Below are 21,118 nucleotides of genomic sequence, written 5' to 3' on the forward strand. Positions count from 1 at the left end.
CTACAAAGTAAGCTTATATAAGTATGAGGCATTATTTAAATACATAAATATTTGGCAAGCTGTAAACACTACAGAATATTAAACTATATTCAGATTAAGACTGGACTTAGTATTCTTGTGCCATTAACATTAATATGAATATATTTTTTGCATTTCATTTCTGGTTTCTTTTTAAGCGATTTGCCAAGGTTTCCTTCCCAAAAGCAAAAAAATAATTTATTTTCAAGACATCTTAGTATTTAATTAGCATTCTTTATAAAAAGGCCCAACACTGAGTAAGGCCTGGAAACTCAATGGAAGAAGCAGACAAAGCACATGGTTCACTTGCTTGCTATAAAGTTGTATGTCCCTAATGGGACTTATTATAATCAGACAGTCCATAAATAAAACTCCGCTTTTTTGGGTTGGGGGAGGTAGAAGGACTGAGCAAAGATCTGAAATAACATTCCTTGCTCTTTTTGTGAGTCACGTGAATCCTCATGCCCTCCCAAAGGCAGATCCAAAGGGGGTGCAATGGCACAGTCACATCCCCTTTGGCCATGCTGCACATGGGCTCTTGGGGCAGGTTCTGGCCAGAGAGTGGGCACTCTCACCACTGCTGCTCATCTCTTTTTTTCCCCTGATGCTAAATTCAGGAGGTCCCAGCTGGCCCAGGAAAAGAAGACCCAGAGGGCCCAGAGACAAAACAGGGGATAGAGGGCTCAGAAAGACAGCAGGAGCCCAGAGGACTCAGAGATCAGGTAGGGTCAGGGTGCTTATAGATCTCATTGGCCTAGGAGTGGGGCCAGGGCTCAGGAAGGGCTGGAGACCAGTAGGGCCACAGCTGCAGACTGTCAGGGCTGGAGAGCCCATGGGTCTCAACTGGCTTAGGAGCGGGGCCAGGACCAAAGGTCAGGGGGACCACAGCTAGAGACTGAGGGGGCCAGAGTGTCCATAGCCCAGAGAAGGGCAGGCTGTAATGGATGAAAAGAGCCAGGAGCCTGCAGCCTGTAGCCCATAGGGATGGTTATGACTGATTAGTATGCATGACATCCGCAAGGCATGGGCATGGGTCTTGGGGAGAATGGATCCCACATAATTAGTCCTTATGGCAGTGAGAAGCAACACTGGTACTCATGAAGAGATCTCACATGGGAAGCCTTGAGGTAGCCTTTTCTGAAAGTAGCAATTTCATCAAGTCTTCATTTCATCAAGACGTGGCAGATAAGAAAAAAGTCAAGATTGCCCAGAGGCAATGTTGACAAGGGCTGAGGGGGATCTAGGGGCATCATGGCCACCCCTGGAATTGGACCGCGTTACAGTCTCAAGTCTACTTGGACATTAATCCTAATAGGTAAAATTATGATTACACATTTGAAGGAATAAACTCAGATAACTATAATGGTTCATTTCTTTAGCCAATAGGGTGCCGTCTATCTCCCTATGCTCTTAAAGACAACAGGGTCATATTCTGCTTTGTTTTATACAATCCAACAAGAGGAATCTAAGTGGGTATTCATCTAGCCAAATACACATGCTTCTAGTTTTTTAAGGCATACCCCTGTGACTTGCATGCTCTACAGTGGAAGCGTCTTATAGAGAATACAGCAGTAAAAATAGCTCGTGTGCAGTTTATGGTTTATAGCTAGGACTTCATGGTTTTGACCTTAAAGGAGGTCTGACTAGACTATAAGCAATTCAAACAGGTTGTACCTTAAAAAATCAGGACCTCCTTGGTCTCTGAATGCTAGAAGAGGGGCAAGGGACAGATCATTCTGGATATGCCCTAATTAAATATTCTTCTCCTCAGCCTATACTTTCTGTCACAGTGTGAAATAAGAGACTGGACTAAATGGGCCTACGGTGTGATGCAGTAGGACATTTCTTATGTTATTATGAGAAGTAGAGATCCACTTGATTGGTATATGGCCTTACTTAGTTAAAGAAGTCTGTGACATAACATATAGATGCAATCTGTTGGCCTTAGAGTTTTGATTAAAACAGGGTATGAATGTATATGCAAGAGCTGATTGCATATAATAGTAATAGCACTACCCAATGAGCAACAAATGTTTGAATGAATGCCCAGCAGCTAACTCAGTAAAAACAATTATTAGTCAAGTGATTAAGCTTCTGGGACATGGTTCCCAAGGCATTCTCAAACTATTATTCTAAATATTGTCAAATTTAGTATTATTACTTAGCCCTGGAGCACTAGTTTTAGATGAATTCTATTGATTACCATAATTCCATCTAAAGCGAGTAAGATTATCAAGTCCAGTTTTGCATGCATCTGTGACAGAAATTGAAAATAAAGGTTTTATGGCTCAAATTCTTTCCTCATGTGAACAGGTGACACTTCACTAAAATCAATGCACTGTTTTACACCAACAGAGAAACTGGCCCCAGTATGCTGGGTTTTGGGTAGAGCACTCAGTGTTTGTAACTCATCAAGATTAATTTCCTGTGATATATATTTTCCTGTGTATTATATATTTTTAAAAAATGCAACATAAGTATATCTGAAACTACATAGGCCTCAATAATATTACAGCATTCTAAAGCAGACTATCTTTCTTCCCAAAGGATCTCAAGGTACTCTACAAATGACTTATAGAATAATTTTCCCTAATGCTAAAATACAGCTGCCTCTAGGTGTGTTGTAGCTTCTGTTCAACTACTCACCAAAAAAAAAAAATCACACGCGCATGCACACACACACACGCTTAAGTTAGGAAGTAAAGAAAGATATTATCATTCATTGCAATTGCTGGGGCAATTAAAAGAGACTGGGTTTACCCAAATACAAACTCACCAGGACCAGGTTTCTAGTAAGAGCTCAAAGTCCAGTATGCTTTGGCAATACTTAGTTTACACATTAGGTATCCAGCCACAAAGAGACAGACCATCCACTGCCAACTAATCCCAGGCAGATCTTAAAATATGGATTTCTCACAAATGAATGGCAGTGCTCCAAGAAAGGTATGCTGTACTTGTGCCAAGCAGACATCTGTCAAAGGCTCACGCTTATGTGAGCACATCCCCTAAGTGACAGTGCTTGGCTGAATTATCTTCTGAACTCAGGGCAAAACTATGGACCTCAGTTATACCCACACATTAAAATTCCAAAAGTATTTTCTGATGCTGTAATTCACCAGCATTACTACCACCATCTTGTTTAGCTGTTTGTAAAACAATTCAGCCCTGCATACACTACAGCTTTTCCTTTTGCATACAAGACTAAAAAGGTGTCAGTGGTAAAATAGATCTCTTTGCAATGGTTCACATGCAATGGTTCTTCACACCTTCTAATTCTTGAGGATTAGAAATTTAGGTTGCTGTGAATATTAATATGTAGCCCTCTGAAAGATTAAATTTATTGCTACAAAATATTTTGGGATCCTTAGTGAAGAATGGTTTTATGTAAATATAAAATGGCTTCCACATTTCAATTTCATTTCGGCAAATCCTATATAAAGTGGAGGAATCTACATATTTATGCAGTCAGTAAGGTACTTTGGGATTTCTGGAAATGAAAATCATTGTGTAAAATGTTGTTATCTGTGCAAATTAAGGTTTAAAATGTCAAGGTTAGGTTCACTTTCAACTAAACAAAATACTTTGTGTGCATAGAAGCTTGTTCAAGACCGCAGAACAAGGGCTGTTTTTACAGCAGTTGTGATTTTATATGCATTACTCCAGAATAGCAAACTGAGTCAAGGCCATGTGGACTATATTTCCTCCTAATTATGCAGAGTTTGAGATATGTATCCCCTCCTTGAAGTCAATGCAAGCCCAGCACTAACAAGTTTCCCCAGCATGTTTTTCTTGTAGAATTGCTTTATATGTACCAAGTGTCTTAAAATGAACATATATAAAAAGCTAGAAGGTGGAAATGATGCAGCCTATGGATATTTTTGGTTTTGACTTCACTCATAATCAGAGCTATGTACAAAGCACAAAGAGGCATAGTAAATAAAGAATGGCCACACAGACAGGCAGTAAAAGCTTCCAAAACAGAGAAAATTAAATTATCTTTTCACTGAGGAGAACATACTGCAGTGAAATGCTAAATGAGCAATTCTAATTAAAAACATGCTGTGAAACTCCTACTTTCTACCAAGAAAACTCAGGCTAGCAATGGTGCATATACAGCCTCTTGACTCTTTAAAACCAGTCAGGCACCCAATCAAGCAAGCAAAAGTCATGGCAGAAGTAACTTCCCAGAGCTGGGAAAGGTATTGACATGATCTTGGTCATTGTGAGATAATGTGCTATACTCAAAGTAACATTCATTTTTGTAACTATTTTCTCATGCTGAGTATGAATTTATAAGATTTTTATCCCTCTTAATTTGGTGTCAGGTCTTCAAAGAAGAGATAAAGATGGAAGTAGATATACAAGGAAAATTTATATAGACAGCTAACATGAGTTGTCCTAATGGGGACAGTTCTTAAAAATGTGTGAGCCAATGAGATTATACTAAAGGAGAAAAGCAGGGCAAGAAGCTAAGAAAGAGCCAAGGAGTGGACCTGTGTTAGCCCCCAAGCTGGAGGAGAAGAAATACCAAAAGAAAATAGTGAAGAAATAGTCAAGGAAATATAAGGTGAACTAGGGAGGGATGTATCATAGAAGCCCAAGGTAGATGAGACCTTAAGAGGGAAAATCTGATTGACACTGTCAAAAGCAGCAGGACAACTAAAAAGATGATAACAGAACAGATTCCACTCCCCATACCATGATATTTTTTCAGTCAGTCTAAAAAACAGGGGTGCTCAACTCTGGCCCACCAAACAAATCCAGCCAGTGGAGCTATAGCATCTGGTCCATAGGATGTCCCACAAATCAGCAAATCTGGCGATGGGGGAGCAGTGGCAATTAATATTGCCACCCTTTCCTTCATTGCTAAATTCCCAAGCCCCACATGGTCAGGTGGGAGCTAGGCCGTGCCCCTCACTCCATATGGCTGGATTGGGTCCTTGGTTGCACCCTACCCACCTCTACACAGCTGAATCAAGCCCAGCACACCTGCCTCACAGACCAGATGTGGCCAACCAGCCAGATCGGGTCCGCAAACAAACTGGGTACCTCAAAAAAGTCGAGCACCACTGGTCTAAAGTAAACAGCTGCTATTATTGGGCTTAGTGGTGACCCTCTTATATGCTAAGAAAATGGAATATTACTTTGCACGATTCACAAAACTCACTCGCCTTGATTCTGTGGCAGATTATTAAAACCATTACAGAACTTGCAACTTTGAAATGAACAACTTCAGCAATAGGATAGAGGCAGAATTATACTTCTAGAGTTCCTGGTCAGTAGTAGGTATTAGCAGTCTGAGACACACTGAACACAATAATAGATAGAAATTTGGGTACTTCCATCCCTCACAGAAGGAAGAATAATCTGTGGCCAAGGAATACAAGTAATATTTTGGAACGCTGTTACTGACCAGGCTTTTCCCCCATCAGCACTGTTTTCTGAAACAATATTTTGAGAATAATGGGCTATATATATTTTGGCATGCAGCTAAAAATGCAAGCATGGTCTGGATATTTGCATGTAAAAGTGTGAATGAGCATTTAAAGTCCCCTAATACAATATTGGAAAAGCTGGTTGACCAAAACTCATGGCAACAACACCTATCAGAGAATCAGGGCAATAACACTGCATTTTAGTGCATCACATGTTACATGGACATCTTTATGTTCTAATCCAGAGTGGCTATATAATATTGATAACTTGCAACAGAGAAGTGACATAAGAGAAATGCATCCTCTTCATAGGATACCATTCTTCTAAGTTTAAAATTTTAGAAAAGTTTAGCCTATACCCTGAATCCTCCATTATAAATAAGAATTTGCATTTCAATAGCACCTTTCATCAGATAATTGTAAAGTGTGAGAGGTAGATAATTTCTTATTACTCATATTTTCTAAATGAAAAATACGTGGCACAGAGATAAGTAGCTCAACTGGGTTCAAGTTAACCAATGTATCCCCCTTTGACAAAGCACTTAAACATATGTTTAACATTAACCTGCCTTTATTGGGATTTAAGCATGTGCTTAAAGTGCTCTGCTGAACAGAGACAGAAAGGTCACACGGATAAGCTTCTCTTTTGTATGGTTCTTTTTGGCTAGCTGCACTGTGATGCGATCAATATTGCTGCATGTGTAGAAGCAAGCACTACTGAGTAAGTCCTTGTTCTGGAAGACAATAGGGATGTTGCCACTGATGTCATTGGGACGAGGGATTGCCAAGATCACCACATTATCAATGCTATAAAGAATAGAATCAGTAAAATGTCCCTCAAGGTTTGGAACTGACATAGAATAGAATTCCTAAAATTTTAACCCAAAATCTTGACCTGAAGAAGAGCTCTTCTAACTGAAAAGATTGTCTAACTTTATCTCAATTATACAGTTGGTCAAATAAAAGATATCACTCCAAAAAAATCCTTGCTTGTTATGTAAAAACAAGAGTTGTTTACTGCTTTAAGTGGCTTTACATTTGAAACATGTACATTAGACTTTTAAACTGTAATGTGCATAGTGACTGAATGGAAATGAAAAGCAGGAATTCCTTAGTTTTACTGGACATTGAAACATTAAAAACAGGTGTTTAAAAACCGTATTACAAATCTGTCTGCAACCTGTATTATTTTTTACCATGTGCAAGTAAGCTGATCACCGTTCCATTCCAATTGTTACAATGAAAATATGTAACTCTTGCTGAATTATTTCTTAAACACGTGCAGGGTGTAGAAGTTTTATTTGATTCCTCTGCTCTGATAGCATGCAACATACTTTACTTATGTTTATATAACAGATGTTGTAATGGACATATCTCTTCCACAGCTCATATCGAAGAGGATCTCTCAAGCTATGCCTCACGATAAACCTGTGCTCATATTGAAAGCTACAATGTACTTCCAGTGAGTGACTGAGAAATCTGACACTATTTTTCTCACCAATTCAGTTTATTTGTAACAATGACATTAAAATGGAAAATCTATGTTATAATCATGAGCACAGACTTTGTTATAAACATAATAGATTACCATATTTATTATGGACATAATTATATTCTTCTTACCTCATAAAAATAAAAAGGTAAAAAATGGAGTTCCTAATTTATTGGTGTAAAACTAATGTGAAAGCCAATTATATGCAATACATATTTTACTACTACATACACATACATACATTGTATTGTACAGTATCTATACACATGCACATCTTCTCTGAAAACTATACATTGTACATGTAGACTATGAAAACTATATTTTTTTATATAATTGGTGATACTGAGGAGGAAAAAAAATCATTTGCTCTGAGATATTACTTTAAAAATAGAGGACAGATGTCTAGTTACCAAAGCAGACTTGTAAAAAATTAATCATTTGCTTCATGAAGGTTAGCTGGTATTTGGCAGGTAGGTTAGCATGGCTCATAATGAAGCATCTGGCTTTTGGTAAAGCTGCATTTTAATTTTAACCGTGCTTCATTTCAGCTTTTGGGTTTGACTATTGCAGTTTTAGTCAACATGCAATAATCTGACAAGTCTGGAGTAGATTTACTGATTCGTAACTTTGGTGTAGGACTTCTACATTATAACTACCATTGCAATCCTATAACTTAGTAATAATAACTTGGCTGGAACTCACAGAATTCTGGCTCACTCATCTAATAAATAGGTATGAAATTGTATCTCCCTTTAAAATCATTTGGAGCCCAATCCTCCAGGCATTACTCAGACAGAAGTTTGATTTGCTTTGCAACTGTTAAATTAACTATGGGCCTGATTCAGTAAGTAGCTAAAGGACATATTTCATTTCAAACTTGTAAGTCCTTTCAATAAGGTGAGTCTTGTGCTTAATGCATGTTTAAGTCCTTTGGTTGAGTGAAGTTCTAGTCTCTTGTATATGAGATTAATCTGCTCAGGAAACCATGCAAATTTATATATGCGGAATGTCCTAAGCACCTTCCTTGAGGGATATGGACTGAAGAAACAAAACAGAAGGAAATTGCTGAAACCACACTCCCTTGCACGCAGATCCTCAGAGTTGCCCTGAACCACTATTATCTGGAGAATAAAAATACTACTGGTGGAATGTTTCCAGTGGTTCTTCTCACCCTGGTTGCATAGGTGGAGGCAGGTTCCCTGTGCACCCCTCACTCTTTTCCTCCCTCCAGAAGTCCAGGCACAAGCAGGCTTAAAATGGGGCACTAAGGTGCATAGCTGATCAGCCCAGAGGTCGCAAGTTATGTCACTTATGCCACAGCATAAGTGTCCACAGTGCAACCCTGTCAGATTCTGTCAAATCTTCACTTTCTGCTAAATACCTTATCACAAGGACGTAAAAAAGGAAGGAAAGCTCAAAACATTTATTTTACTTGTTACTCACAAAGAGATCCTAGCATGCCAGGTACACTGAGGCAAGCAGCCTTACTAAGATTTTAACTCTCACTACAGGAGCATTAAGGAAAGCATTAAGAAACCAACTTGTTTGAGGGCCTGTGCTTTGAGACAAAAACATTGTCTGAGCTGCTCTTTCTGAGATCTCCCGACTTTAGATCTCATGTGGCAGAATAAGAGCTTGTGTCCTTTGTATAATATAACAACAAACATTTGGAGTATGTTCTCTAACCCTTACTGAGGTTGAATAATAATAAGATCTATTCAAGCTGTGTGAAGTTTGTAGAACTGAAGCCTTCTAATTTTGCAAACCTGATCATTAATATCTTAAACTCCATATTCCTATTCAAGGGTATGTGTTTTCAACTTTAAGATGACTAATGTCATAGGTTTACTGAAAATGGAATTGACTGTCCTTATGAAAGCATAATTACTGTGTATACGTAGGGGCCACTTTTCAATATTAATAGCTCAGCAGCCATTTGAATCATGCTCCCAAAAGACAGAGATCTATTAGGCCATGTAATTAACCGCTTGCCAATTTTTATTTTTAAATTGTACCTGGTTTTGAGGGTTACAAATGCAAAGAAATCCTCAGAAACCTGACTGACTCTCATCTCTCTTCTCCCTTCTTGTTTAATTTAAACTGAACATTTCTTTTTAATGTGGTTAAAAAAGAGAGAAGAGAGTGTGTGTGAGAGGGAAATGCTGTGCACATGGGCTGTCCCTGACAGGTCTTGGCCAAAAGTGGATTTAGAGAACAGAATTAAAAACAATTAGTTTTGTAAATGTATCTGCAAAATAGTCTTACCAGCAGTGCCACAAAAGCCTTGCCACTTTCCTGCAGCCCAGGCAGCTGCTTTCCTAGCATGTAGCTGTAAATGATCAGTTATTCTAAGTCAGCCTGAGATTTTTTTTGTGTGTGGTTTTTCATCTTCACCCATCACAGGAGCACAACCAGAAGATACAGATTAGATAAATAGAACTCCCTTCCTTTATTTGATGTTGTGGGATGTACAGAGGGAATGTTCCCTAAACTTTGCCCACAGTCAGGTTGCAGCAAGAAGCACATCATCATATAGGAAACAATAATATTTGTTCAAAGACTTAGCTTGTAATTCTGGGCAAAGGAATAGTTAGGAGAGATGGCTGTAACATTAAGATAGCTGTATGGTAAGGCTAAGCCATTAGCAGAAAACTGCTATGTACTGCCCTCCTATGAGCCCCAGTTCCTCACTTAGAGCACAGGTAGTTTGAAATACTTTCAAAATGATGGCAAATCCTCCTATTATGTGGCATTCAGAACCCTCTCCCCCATCCACATTGAAAACAGTATCCACAAGAGAAATAACAAAGTACAAGACTCCATAACAAAGTATACCAGGTGGAGGAGAGAGGGGGCCGGGGAGCAATTACATTTTCTTCTGCTTGTTTTTTTGTGTTTTATACAGGTTTCCTCTGTACAGTTTTTAGGCCATTAGGTTGTACAGGGTGCACCAAAAATCGATCAAACAAGCAGACAGAACAAGTTCTACAAGTAATAATAATGATAAAGATGCTTTCCCCACTTTCTTTCCACATCCACTCATGATGGAAAATATCTACTAAACTGTATAAAACAGGTAGCATGAAGGCAACGCTGGCATTGTTTGCAACCCATTTATCATTATCAAAGAGCAGCTAGATCATCCACAGGGTGTAAAGAACTCTGTTGATATTTCCTGTTGGATACCTCCTCATCTTAAACAACCATACAGAAAGGAAACAGGGAAGGGCTAAGAAAGAGGAAAGCTGAGAGTAGATATTACCATTCCTTTAACTAGTGAACAAGAATAATTCCAAGAGACAGTGAAGGCAAAACAATGATAGCTTTTTTTGTTCCTTCCTCCCAAAAGCAAGTACTTTTCATTCAGTTGGGATGACCCTCTAATTTATTTGATAAAGACTGTGCTGAAACAGACTCAAAAACAACTGTAACCCACTTGTCAGCATGTGCTACATGACTCTTCTATGCCGAATCCCATTAGTAATAGCAAGAATATTACCATAGTATCTAGGGATTATAGACTGATTATAGATTGGGATTTAGTGTGAGGCGCTATACACACATGGGCATAAAGACAGTGCATGCATCAAAAGAAAGTTCTAAAAAAGCATTTCTAAAAGAATAAATAAATAGATAAAGAAAGGCCAGGGAGCAAAAGTCTGGTACAGCTCTTAGCTACAGGGGCTATCTCTGTAGCCACATCCAACAATTGCTTCCTTTTGAAATATCCTTCCATAAAAGGGAGATAATTTGAATCCCAGACAAACCTAAGATGTTTATTAAATACTCCCAGTGGGAATGTTACATTAGGTATGCTGCCACACATTTGGCAATTTTACCAAAAAGCATTAGGTGCTGCAGTATGGGTGTAAGTGAAATAATTTTCAAAGGAAAGTTGACTGCCTCCTCCAGGTGTGGCTAGAGGAAATCTTGGTTCTTACTTGGAATGGGCTGTTCTTGCAAAACTGTAGAGGTTTGTCCCTATGACTGTATCTGTGGAGCAGGGGTAAAATTTCATTTATGGGGTTGGAAAGTTTTGACCGGCTAAAGGAGATGAAAACTCTAGAATCACTGCTTACCAGAGTTGGCCCATCCAGTCATTTGCCATAGCTCTGCTTATGCAAAGTAAAAAAAACCCAAGAGAAATTCTCCTTCCCTCTCCCCCACTCCAGTAAAATCTAATGATGAAAAGCTTTCAACAAGCTTTCTCCCATTTGTTAGATTTATGGAAACAATAGCAGCCTTAAAACATCTGCCAGATCATTCTACTTTTCAGATTTGATTATCTGTCTGCTAGTTTGAGGTTAGCTTTAACTACACAGATGCAAGAAGTGCGAAAGCCATTCAGCTTAGATTTATTCTTAAGAAGTACTGGCTGTCTAAAATAGGGCTATAAAATGTAGGCTCCCTGTCTGGTTTGTTGCATGGTTGCATGGCTTTGTGCTATTAATTGAAACCTGGTTAACAGGTGCTTGCCAACATCTTTATATGCTCACCATAAGAAAGGATTATATTTCCATCTGGAAGAAAGGGTGGTACTGTCTTTTAAGCAGAAGTTAAATAAGGCAAACAGAGGAAGTCCATCATCCCAAGACAAATTGAATCACTGCTTACTAACAAGAAAATGATCTTTTCTCTTGTCTGACAGATCAAAAAAAGGAAAGGGAAAAACATGCAACATGGTTGTTTCCACATCCACACTTCCTGATAGGATGTCAGAGGACCACAATTAAACCCACCATGAATTTACTCCCATGTTTATCACTGAACTATTTCTCTTTAATTGCTTTCACTCAGCCAATAACGGCTTCTGCTCTCTCTCTTAAAACAAGCGCACAAGCATTGGGCCCTGAGCCAACAAAGCACTTAAGCACATGCTCAGTTTTAAGTCTTTGAGCAGTCCTAGTCAAACCAATGGGACTACCTGTGCTTAAAAAATTTAATATATGCTTAAGTGCTCTGGTGGATCACAGCCTTAGAGCAAGAACTTTCTTTGTGGTTCCTCTGTCTGGAACAACCCTCCTGCATCCTTCCAGCTCATTAAATCTTTGTCCCTTTTTTAAATATCTGAAAAGATCACTTTTCCGTATTCTCTTTCACACTCTAACATTGTTTATTTTACTTTGCAACAATATTACCTAATGCTGTAAAGCTTCTGTGATACCGGTTGTATGAGAAGCACTATACAAGGTATAGTACTGGAGTGTAAAAATCTGATGCAAATAGATTTGTGATTGACTGGACAAACATTGTCCCATTAACAGTATGATGTGTTATCCTGAGCTCTAACTATAGCACAAAGGTAGTAAGAATAAAACTAGTTGTTTCAACTAGAAACCTCAGCGGTCTGTTTGGTTTTTGGAACCAACCTTGGAGCCAATTAAATAATTGGTTATATAGTCCTTCTATATTCTGAATGAGAAGGCTAAGACTCTCCAGGTAGCAAGGTCAGATACCCACCAGTTAAAGAAGGCCAAAGGGCCAGATTTTCATAAGAGTTTAGGTGCTTAAGGATGCAAATAAAACATTTCGTAAGATTTAGAAAAGCGCCCAAGCATTGATTGATTGATTTCAATGGGACACATGCTTAGATGCAGGGTATAGAGCAGGCAAAAACAGTGCCTCATCTGTTTTCACTCTTACTCTGATACACAAATTCTTGCTAACACTGGGTTCTTCTATTAAAAAAAGTCAAAACTCCTTTTCTTTCCTTTCTAGGCCATGTACTTACCCCATGTTGCTGCTGATATTGTAGAAAATTATTACATTCTTTATATATAAGAATTAAGGTAATAAATAAGACTTTGAAAGGGCTCATTAACCTACTCCATTCATTTGAATATTTAGTTTTACTATTTAGTCCAATTTTTCATGGGAGTAGCCAAATGCTTTAATTAAACTTTCTGGAGTATTTGGGTTTTATCTCCCACAAATACACCACATCCTTGTAAAAATTCCATCATAAGCAGTCAATAGACTTTTCTTACTCTATGGATGAGTTATTAATTAGAACACCTATAAACCTTACATTTATAATCTAGTTTCATTCCTCCTCAGGGATCCCAGAGAGCTACACAAGCTGCATCTACTTAGAAGACCAGTGTTTCTCAACCGGTGGGTCGTGACCTGAAAGTGGGTCGCAAGAATATTTGAAAGAGTTGCCAACAAGTCCCAGAAAAATGCATGAAAGTGCGGGTTTCCCCTCGCAGGCTGGCAGCGTTCCAGCCTGCAAACAGCTTCTTGGCTTGATTGGAGGCAGCAGGCACACATGCATCTGCATGCACAGATGCATGTGGCCAGCATACAGCAAGGCTGGGGTGTGGGAGCAGCCATAGCAACTGGACACAGGTAAGTGTATGGGGAGCAGAGGATGGAAGTCCAGGGGACTGTCCGGAGGGCTGGGGGGGGGCATGTGTAGGCATGTGTGCATGGGTGTGTGCGTGCGTACCTGCTGACACTGGGGACAATGGCTGTGTGTGGGGCTGCAGCAGGGAAGGGGGAGCAGGGTAGGGGAAGGGGGGAAGGTGCCTGGCCCTTCAGTGTGGGAAGGAGCCAGGGGCAGTCCTTCCCAGAGGGGACCTATGTGCCTGAGCTGGCGGCAGGTAGCCAGTGTCCATACATGCAGAGGTCCACGCTCTCTGCTTGCACTTTGGCCCAAGCAGGACGGAAGCAGCTAGAGGCCCCCTCCAGCAGGGTTGGGGAGGGACAGAGGACTGCAGGTTGGGAGTGAGGGACACCAGCATGGCCTAGGGGGCAGGGGGCTGTGGCTTGGGAGCGAGGGGTGCCGGCAGGCCAGGGGACAGTCGCTTGGAGGCAAAGGGCACCATCAGGGCCAAGGGACAGTGGCTTAGAGGTGAAGGGTGCCAGCAAGGCCAGGGGGCTGTGGCTTGGGGGTGAAGGGTGCCAGCAGGGCCAGTGGGCTGTAGCTTGTGGGTGAGGGGCCCCAGCATGGCCCGGGGTGGGGGGGCAGGGGACTGTGGGTCAGGCACTGTCAGGGCCAGGTGGGCATGGGTTGGGACAAGCTATCAGTCTTGGCAAATGGGTCCCAGTACGAAAAAGGTTGAGAACCACTGTACTAGACTACTTACCTGCAGCTGAATGCAGCTACCTTTGGGTCAAATGCAACAGCCATTTTGTACAGTACCAACTCAACCATTTTTAGAATGAAAAATGGGAAATAGCTCCAAATGAAATTACCAGAGGAAGATTATAGGCTGTACAAATGGTGTGTCAAATTCATCACTGGTGTATCTAAAGCCAACTCACTCCAATTGCAGTTTGTCCAGAAATCTTTAGTGGATTTGTTTTCAAATTTTCTATTTTGCCTATCACTTTAGGATCTAATTGTACGTCAAAAAACTTGAGGGTTAGTAACTTCGACCTCTGCAGAAAATGCAGTATATTACAGTGATTACTTGCTTTTGGTTCTCAAACGGTGAGGGTCTCAGTTTTCAATCTAATCTGGCACCTCCAGCAGCACAATATACTTCCACAGGACTGACTCAGAGGGGAAAGTATCACCTATAGAATCATTATAACTAGTAATATATTTCTACAAGCCAAGGTATAAAAACCCTTGCCAACCATTACCTCATCAGCACCAACTCACCAGCAACTATAATTTGCCCATGTTCTGAAGTGTTTTTAGCTTGCTAGGTGTGTCAGCACAGCCCACTCTCAAAACATTTAGAAATCAAGAACAGATAGCTTGGGGCTGCAATGGCAACCAAACACCCAAACAAGTAAAAAGGAAATGTGTAGGAGGGTAACACGGAAAGAAGGGGCTCCTGTGGCAGAGTGCCTCTACATGCAGATTTGCATGCACAAAAATCCATCAATAAAGTAAATCTGGGAGTGGGGATGGGCACTTCTGAACTGAATGAAATTCCTGGAGGCATAAAATCATGCTGGGTGAAATCCTATGGCAATCATCCCTGGCAAGCTGGAGGGTGCACATGGGCTGGAAAGTGACTTGTAACCTCCAGGGTGGGGTCAGGGCTCAAATAACCTTTGGGTTATAGCCTCCTTGTGCTATTTGCATAGAGTTTTATTTGGCAAGGTGGCAATGGAATTAGGTAAATGCTCCCTTTCTTGACTCCTTGCCACTATGTGCAGGACAATATGATTTTGGAATAAGATGAATGACATGTTGTGTATCAACACGGCCTTTGTTTCTAACACTAAGCTGCAATGTAAAGCTAACACAGTGACCTCCTCTGCAGCAGAGATGACTTTCACCTGCCTTGAGGACCCAAGAGAAAGTTATCCTCAAGGCCTGTAGTTCCTGTCATACACATGAGAGGAGCCTGCCCTCCTGCCGTGCTCCCTTCTGGCAGACTGTTTACCTGAGGAGTCACTGGCTTCTCCCCACACCTGTACTTTCCCACCACCTTCAAGGGGAGCTATTGCTGTGATGAGAAAACTAATGACCATTAAGGGGGAGGTGGGGTGGTGGGGGGAAACAGAGGCAAATAATGTCTGGCTGGAGAACAGTAACCTACATGGCAGTTTGCCACAACATTTAACCTTTTTTGCTGGGGAACTGAGCTACTTCCAAGGCTGCTTTCTGAGTCTACCTCCCCTCCCTGAACAAAGGGTGTTTGTGTTAGTGTGTTTGTGAGACAGAAAAGGAGGGGAAGCTTCTTTGGGCTGGAATGGTTTGCTGGGGGTCTGAGCAAGTGGCATGAAGTTAATGCTCCCCTCATTTCTCCGTTGATTTTTGGGTCTTTTCCACTGCATTTTCCCTTCAGGCAGGGGCATAAGTGTGCAACAAAAGCACCAAAATAAGTGTGTTTAAACCAAAAGCACCAAAATAATCACCATTGAAACCTACAACTGCTAGGACAAGACAATAGGCTACATGGTGCAGAGAGGCAGTGGGGACAGGGGCAGCAGATTTGTATGATGGGTTTGAATGAGGTAACACAATCAGAAACACCAGACTCTATCAGAAGGAAGAACCCAAACCAAACCCTCATTCTTACATGCACTGCATGGTTGTGAAGTTTCACACAAGGATGGGGACTCTGAACCTTGGACCAATGTCTATACGTGGGGAGAGAGATAATGGACTAAACCAAAACGGAGACCGAAACAATCTCACTCAGTTTCAGATCTTCATTTCTCACTTCTGGCCAGTCCCAGGCTTATCAGAAATCACCCTCAGTGTCCTAATACAGCTATGAAAGTTCTCACTTCCCACTGGTAGGAGTTCTAGATTATCTCTTCTTGTATATAATTTGTTCTTTAAAAAGCCCAAGTGCTATCTTTGTCAGAGAAGCAAAGTTAGTTTTTTCTGAACAGCTAACTCTAACACAGTTTAGTGTAGGGGGGAAAAGTTACCTTTTGTTTTTCTGTTTCCTTTGGAGAGGTGGGAATTGGGATGAGAAGTTTAAACTCCCTGTTGCAATAGGAAGGCTGTGAAATAGATTCATCTTTATCAAACTGTAAATTGGTCTGACTGAAATGGGTACTTTATTTTTTTTTAATTATTTCCTTTTCCTTCTTTGTCATCTTTCTTCCATCCAGTCTTCCTCCTCTACTTTTCTCTTTCTGTTTCTCTTTCTTTTTCTCCTTTCCTTTCCTTTCCACCAAACCTATCTAGTCAGAGGTCATATACTTCATTCCCTGCACACTGGTACAGGAGATGATAGGAAGAGTGCCTGGATGCCAATTAAGTGTTGGCAACATCTTCATTTTTTCTGTAAAGTGAGCTGAACATTTTAAATGTCAAGTTGCCCACTGTAAATAGATGCTTCATATTTACATTTTCTTGCATGAAAGCAGCTAACAGAGTATGTAGTAATAGTCATCAAGTGTGCTGCCACAACACTCACGTTCACAATGCCATTCACAAATGTTCTGCTAAAATCCTTAGTCTTTCAGCAGGTCTCCCTCATAATCCCATGTCACTGATGAGTTTTGGCAGAGACAGACAAACCATGTTTGACTGCTGACACACTTTCAGAGTCTCTTCAGCTATTTCACTGGAATACAAAATATACATAGCATTCCCTGCCAAGTATCATCTTTATTAAGGTTGCATCATTCCTTCAAGGAATAGGATTCCAATCTGAATAATAGATTTGTTGGATAATCTATAAGTGATTTTAAAGCAATTACACAAATACATGCAATATTTGTATGCACAGCCTCTGTCTAGGTCAGAAACCGTTCAGCCATATAGCTGATCTTTGGATGCAAGGATGCTACCCCCTGAACAAGCACCTAGCTTAAAACAAATGTTATGGGTCTGCATCCAACCCCTGGCCTTATATAATCAGTCCTGCTGACTTTAGTGGGACTGATTGTGTGAGCAAATGGAACAGTCTATTATGCTTTAGAAATGGGATTCAATAGAGAAGGTTTCAAAACTTTTAAACTAAAACGTTTACATTCTGGAGAAGGAGAGTCATAGGATTCACTCATCTCCTATCTAACACTTCTTACTGGAGAAAGTCCTGCAAATTGCCATTCTGTACAGCCAAATGGAACACAAATCTTGCTGCTCCTGTTCCTGCAAGAAGTCCCATTAAAATGAATGAGATTAATCTCATTCAATTTGACACTATTAAATACGGAATATATAGAAATTAAAATGTTAGCAGGATCCCTTATATTAGATTAGGGTTTCAGATACATACTAGTGTCTGGAGAGGTAGAAGGATTACAACAGAACATATTTCAAATGATTCTACATTTTCCCCTAATTTACTGAATTTTCCATAATACGGGCTTACCTTTTCCCTATAACACACATTCAAATCTTCAAATGGATCCAGCCATGAGTAAGAACTAAATAAACCGAGGAATTTACCCTTCAGTGGGATTTGCATGGGTGTACTCTGACAGGTAAAATGGGCCCTCAATTTTTAGCTTCTAGCCAAATGTTTGTTGAGCTGGGTGCTAGTGCACAGAAAAGATATTTATCTATTTGTAGCTGCTTCTTCATTTTGATGCAACTACAGCAACAAAGAGAAGGGAAAAGGAAAGTAAGAAAGAAAATATATATAGCTGCCTTTTATTTCTTGAACATTGATCTACAGATGTAAAGGCATATATACACACATACACACACACACACATATATATATACACACACACACATATATACACATATGCTCATCTCTTTTTGGTCATTAAAGATCTCATGGCCCTTTTTTGCAAGAGTAGAGGGGTGCTAGCCACAGTATGCCAGGATAAACAAGCCTCCCTGCCAATACAAATATTGATACCTGCACAATAGGATGTCCCCCAGCAGATGCCTTCACAGCCCCTCGACTTCCTTCCGTCTCATAATGAGCTCTGTGATGAGATTTCGGCTGCACTTCAATCCGAAGTTCATAAGGTCCTGAGTGAGATGGCAACTGCCAATCAAGGGCAGGCAGGGATGGGCTATAATGGAATGGAAAGGATATTAAATATTAATATCAAGTATACTATCACAAACCACAAGAATCTGGTACTATTACTTTAGAGACCATGTTTAGCAGTTCATCCTTCACCATCTTACATTTAAAATTTCATCAATATGGATAATGCCATGACATAAGTAATTTAAAAGGTAATGGTTATTTTATGAAGATTTATGGGTAAAGAATATTTGATGAGCCAGATGCTATCAGATTTGTAAACAAAATGGAAAATTTTTCTAAGTATGGTTTAAAAACATTTTAATGTATTGATCTTTGAATCAAAGGACAAAAGTGAAAGGAAAGATCTGGAAGAATTTTTAAAGAGTGTTTCTACTCTGAAAATGACCGTTAAATTGGCACTACGGAAGCTTTGTATTTTATGTAATTCACTGCCTAGGCCAAATCTGCTTAGTTTACAGGATTTTTTTTCTCTAAATTTCAATCCTGAAAACTTCCACTGGATTCTCAAATGGAAGCTCCGTTCTTTCTGATCCATGTGTGACAAACAATAGTCTGAAAACCAAACTTAGTTTCAAATTATCCTAATTATGATGCACAAGCCAGAACAGAATCCTACTCACTCCTCCTAGCTCTTATTGACTCTGGAATTATAAAAATATTAAAGACATACTATAGTCACTAAAACAAGCAGACCTGACAACTTACAAAGTGCCATTTTTACAGAGCCACTTTCAGAGTAGAGCCACACTTTAACATAATATGAAGAGAAAACATTAGTGAAAGCACTGCTCAGTTGATATCAGAAAGAAAAACGTGTGCAATAGTAGTGCTTTGTAGGATCAGGCTTGATGTGACTTGATAGATCTTGAAATTAATACAAACCGCCCCATCACCAAAATCCTAATTTTCAGTTTTAGTGTATACTCTCTTTAGTTTACTGGTAAACTAACTGGTAAACTCTCCTAAAAGCCTCCTTCAAGCATATTTACAACTAGTCAAATTGATAACGTAAGTTTAAAACAAACAATTTCATATTACACTTTGCACTTACATTGCAACTTATATCTGGCCTTGATCACGTAACAGTCTAGTCAACAGAAGTTTTCCTATTGACTGGAGTAAGAACAGGATGAAGCCCTAGAGGAGACTCTCAAAATGCTTTACAAAAGCTCTTATCCCCATTTTACAGCTAAGGAAGCTGAGAGAGTGGCTAAGTAACTTGCCCAAATTCATAGAACAAGAATTGTCATTTGGAATTAAACAGTCCTCTATTCTTAATGCCACAATTGCTGGTACAGCTAGGGTGTGGCAAGGGTGACCAGTTCTGGGGATGAGAACTTGAATTTCTACCACTTGAATTAGCTAATCCATGAGAAATTCCTTCTGATTTTTCAAAAAGATACATTGGGATAAATACATAAGAAAGTGAAGCAATGATGACTTATTTGATGAGTACCAGTATCTTAAAAAATTACAGTATACAGGGGGGCATATACACATTCTATTAGTGCAGAGCAGTAAATTCTGGTGCACTTTGTGCTGGAGTTAACAGCTCCCAGGTGCAGTGTCTACACATGTGCCCAGGATCACAGTAGTTTGAGCCACGGTGGAGCAGCTCCACACTAGCAGCAGGCTCAGGGTGTCAGCCCCAGGTTCCAGGTTGCAGCATCAGGTGGCAAAGGGGCTGGCTGGGGCATGAGAGTGCCCAAAAGGCAGTGCTGTATGGCTAAGCAACAGGCAGGGGTCTGGCTGCCTGCTACCTGGGCTGACCAGGCACAATTTATGCCTGGGTCAGTGTTTACACGTGCATTCAGGCACAGTTATTTTCACCCCCATAAGGCAATGAAAATGTGTTTGCTGAAGTCTAATAGCATCCCACGTGTAGACTGTGATGCTTTACACTGCAGCAAATTAGTCTACTGTGCAGTTAAATGCACATGTAGATGCACCCAAGTAAGTACTAAATACACTCCAAGACACTAAAAGGAAAAGTTACACATGAGTTAAGTGAAGGGGTGATTCTTGAGAATTACATCACACCAGTGAACCACAAGTGTTCTATAAAGAAGGCAAAAACTAATATCTGTCAGACTTTCTGTTATTCAGTGAATTGGAGGCCTTTGATATTAACTTAGCCCTCCAGCAGCCATGACTAATTGGAAAAGAACATTTTTAAAAGAGAATCTTTCACACTATATTTTTTGGATATTAAACTACCTTAAGGAATTAAAACTATGAGGCTTTATGCATCTTTCTTATTTAAAAAAAAAATCAGTTTCTTTTACAGAAATGTATTGTCTTTGAAAGATTTGTGCCAATAGATTTGTAACAGCATCAGAAAAAGCCCAGTTTCCCCCAAAGCACTCTATGTGGCCTCCCTTTTTTTAAGACCAGACACTACCAAATTCTTAAAGGAATTATGAGTAGCACCACTGGGTCAGTAAAACAAATTAAGCACATATTAATTCTTTCTAAAATTAGGGCCTCAGCTTATATGTACACCATGGAAATATTTAAAAAAAAATACTCATTCAGTACTTTCTTATCAGCATGTTTGATGTGTATACATGAGTAAGTGCATGAGCACACATGCAAACATAATTAAAAATGATGCTGGTAGTTCAAGTCTCAGTACCATTCCAAGCCCAGGCAGATCATTGGGATAACATGGTTAAAGCCCATTAGTGTCTGTGCTCAGATATCACACAAGAGAGTTAAGTGGCAGTCATCACATCTCACCCACTCCCGATCCTAAATAGAAGTAGGACTAGAACAAGGAGCCAGAAGTGGGATGTGAG

The 21,118-nt window shown here is 40.0% G+C and overlaps 1 protein-coding gene across 1 annotated transcript in view; it reads right to left on the minus strand.

The window, feature by feature from the left end:
* NFATC1 (nuclear factor of activated T cells 1) overlaps positions 1–21,118 on the minus strand; it is a 64,087-nt gene that overhangs the window by 25,493 nt on the left and 17,476 nt on the right. The window contains exon 3 of the mRNA XM_014527245.2: positions 18,180–18,339. Coding sequence (XP_014382731.2) covers positions 18,180–18,339 — 160 coding nt within the window. The remainder of the gene's footprint in view (positions 1–18,179; positions 18,340–21,118) is intronic.

Source organism: Alligator sinensis, unplaced genomic scaffold (genome assembly GCF_000455745.1).
Source record: "Alligator sinensis unplaced genomic scaffold, ASM45574v1 scaffold2023_1, whole genome shotgun sequence".
In the NCBI taxonomy this organism is placed as follows: Eukaryota; Metazoa; Chordata; order Crocodylia; family Alligatoridae; genus Alligator; species Alligator sinensis.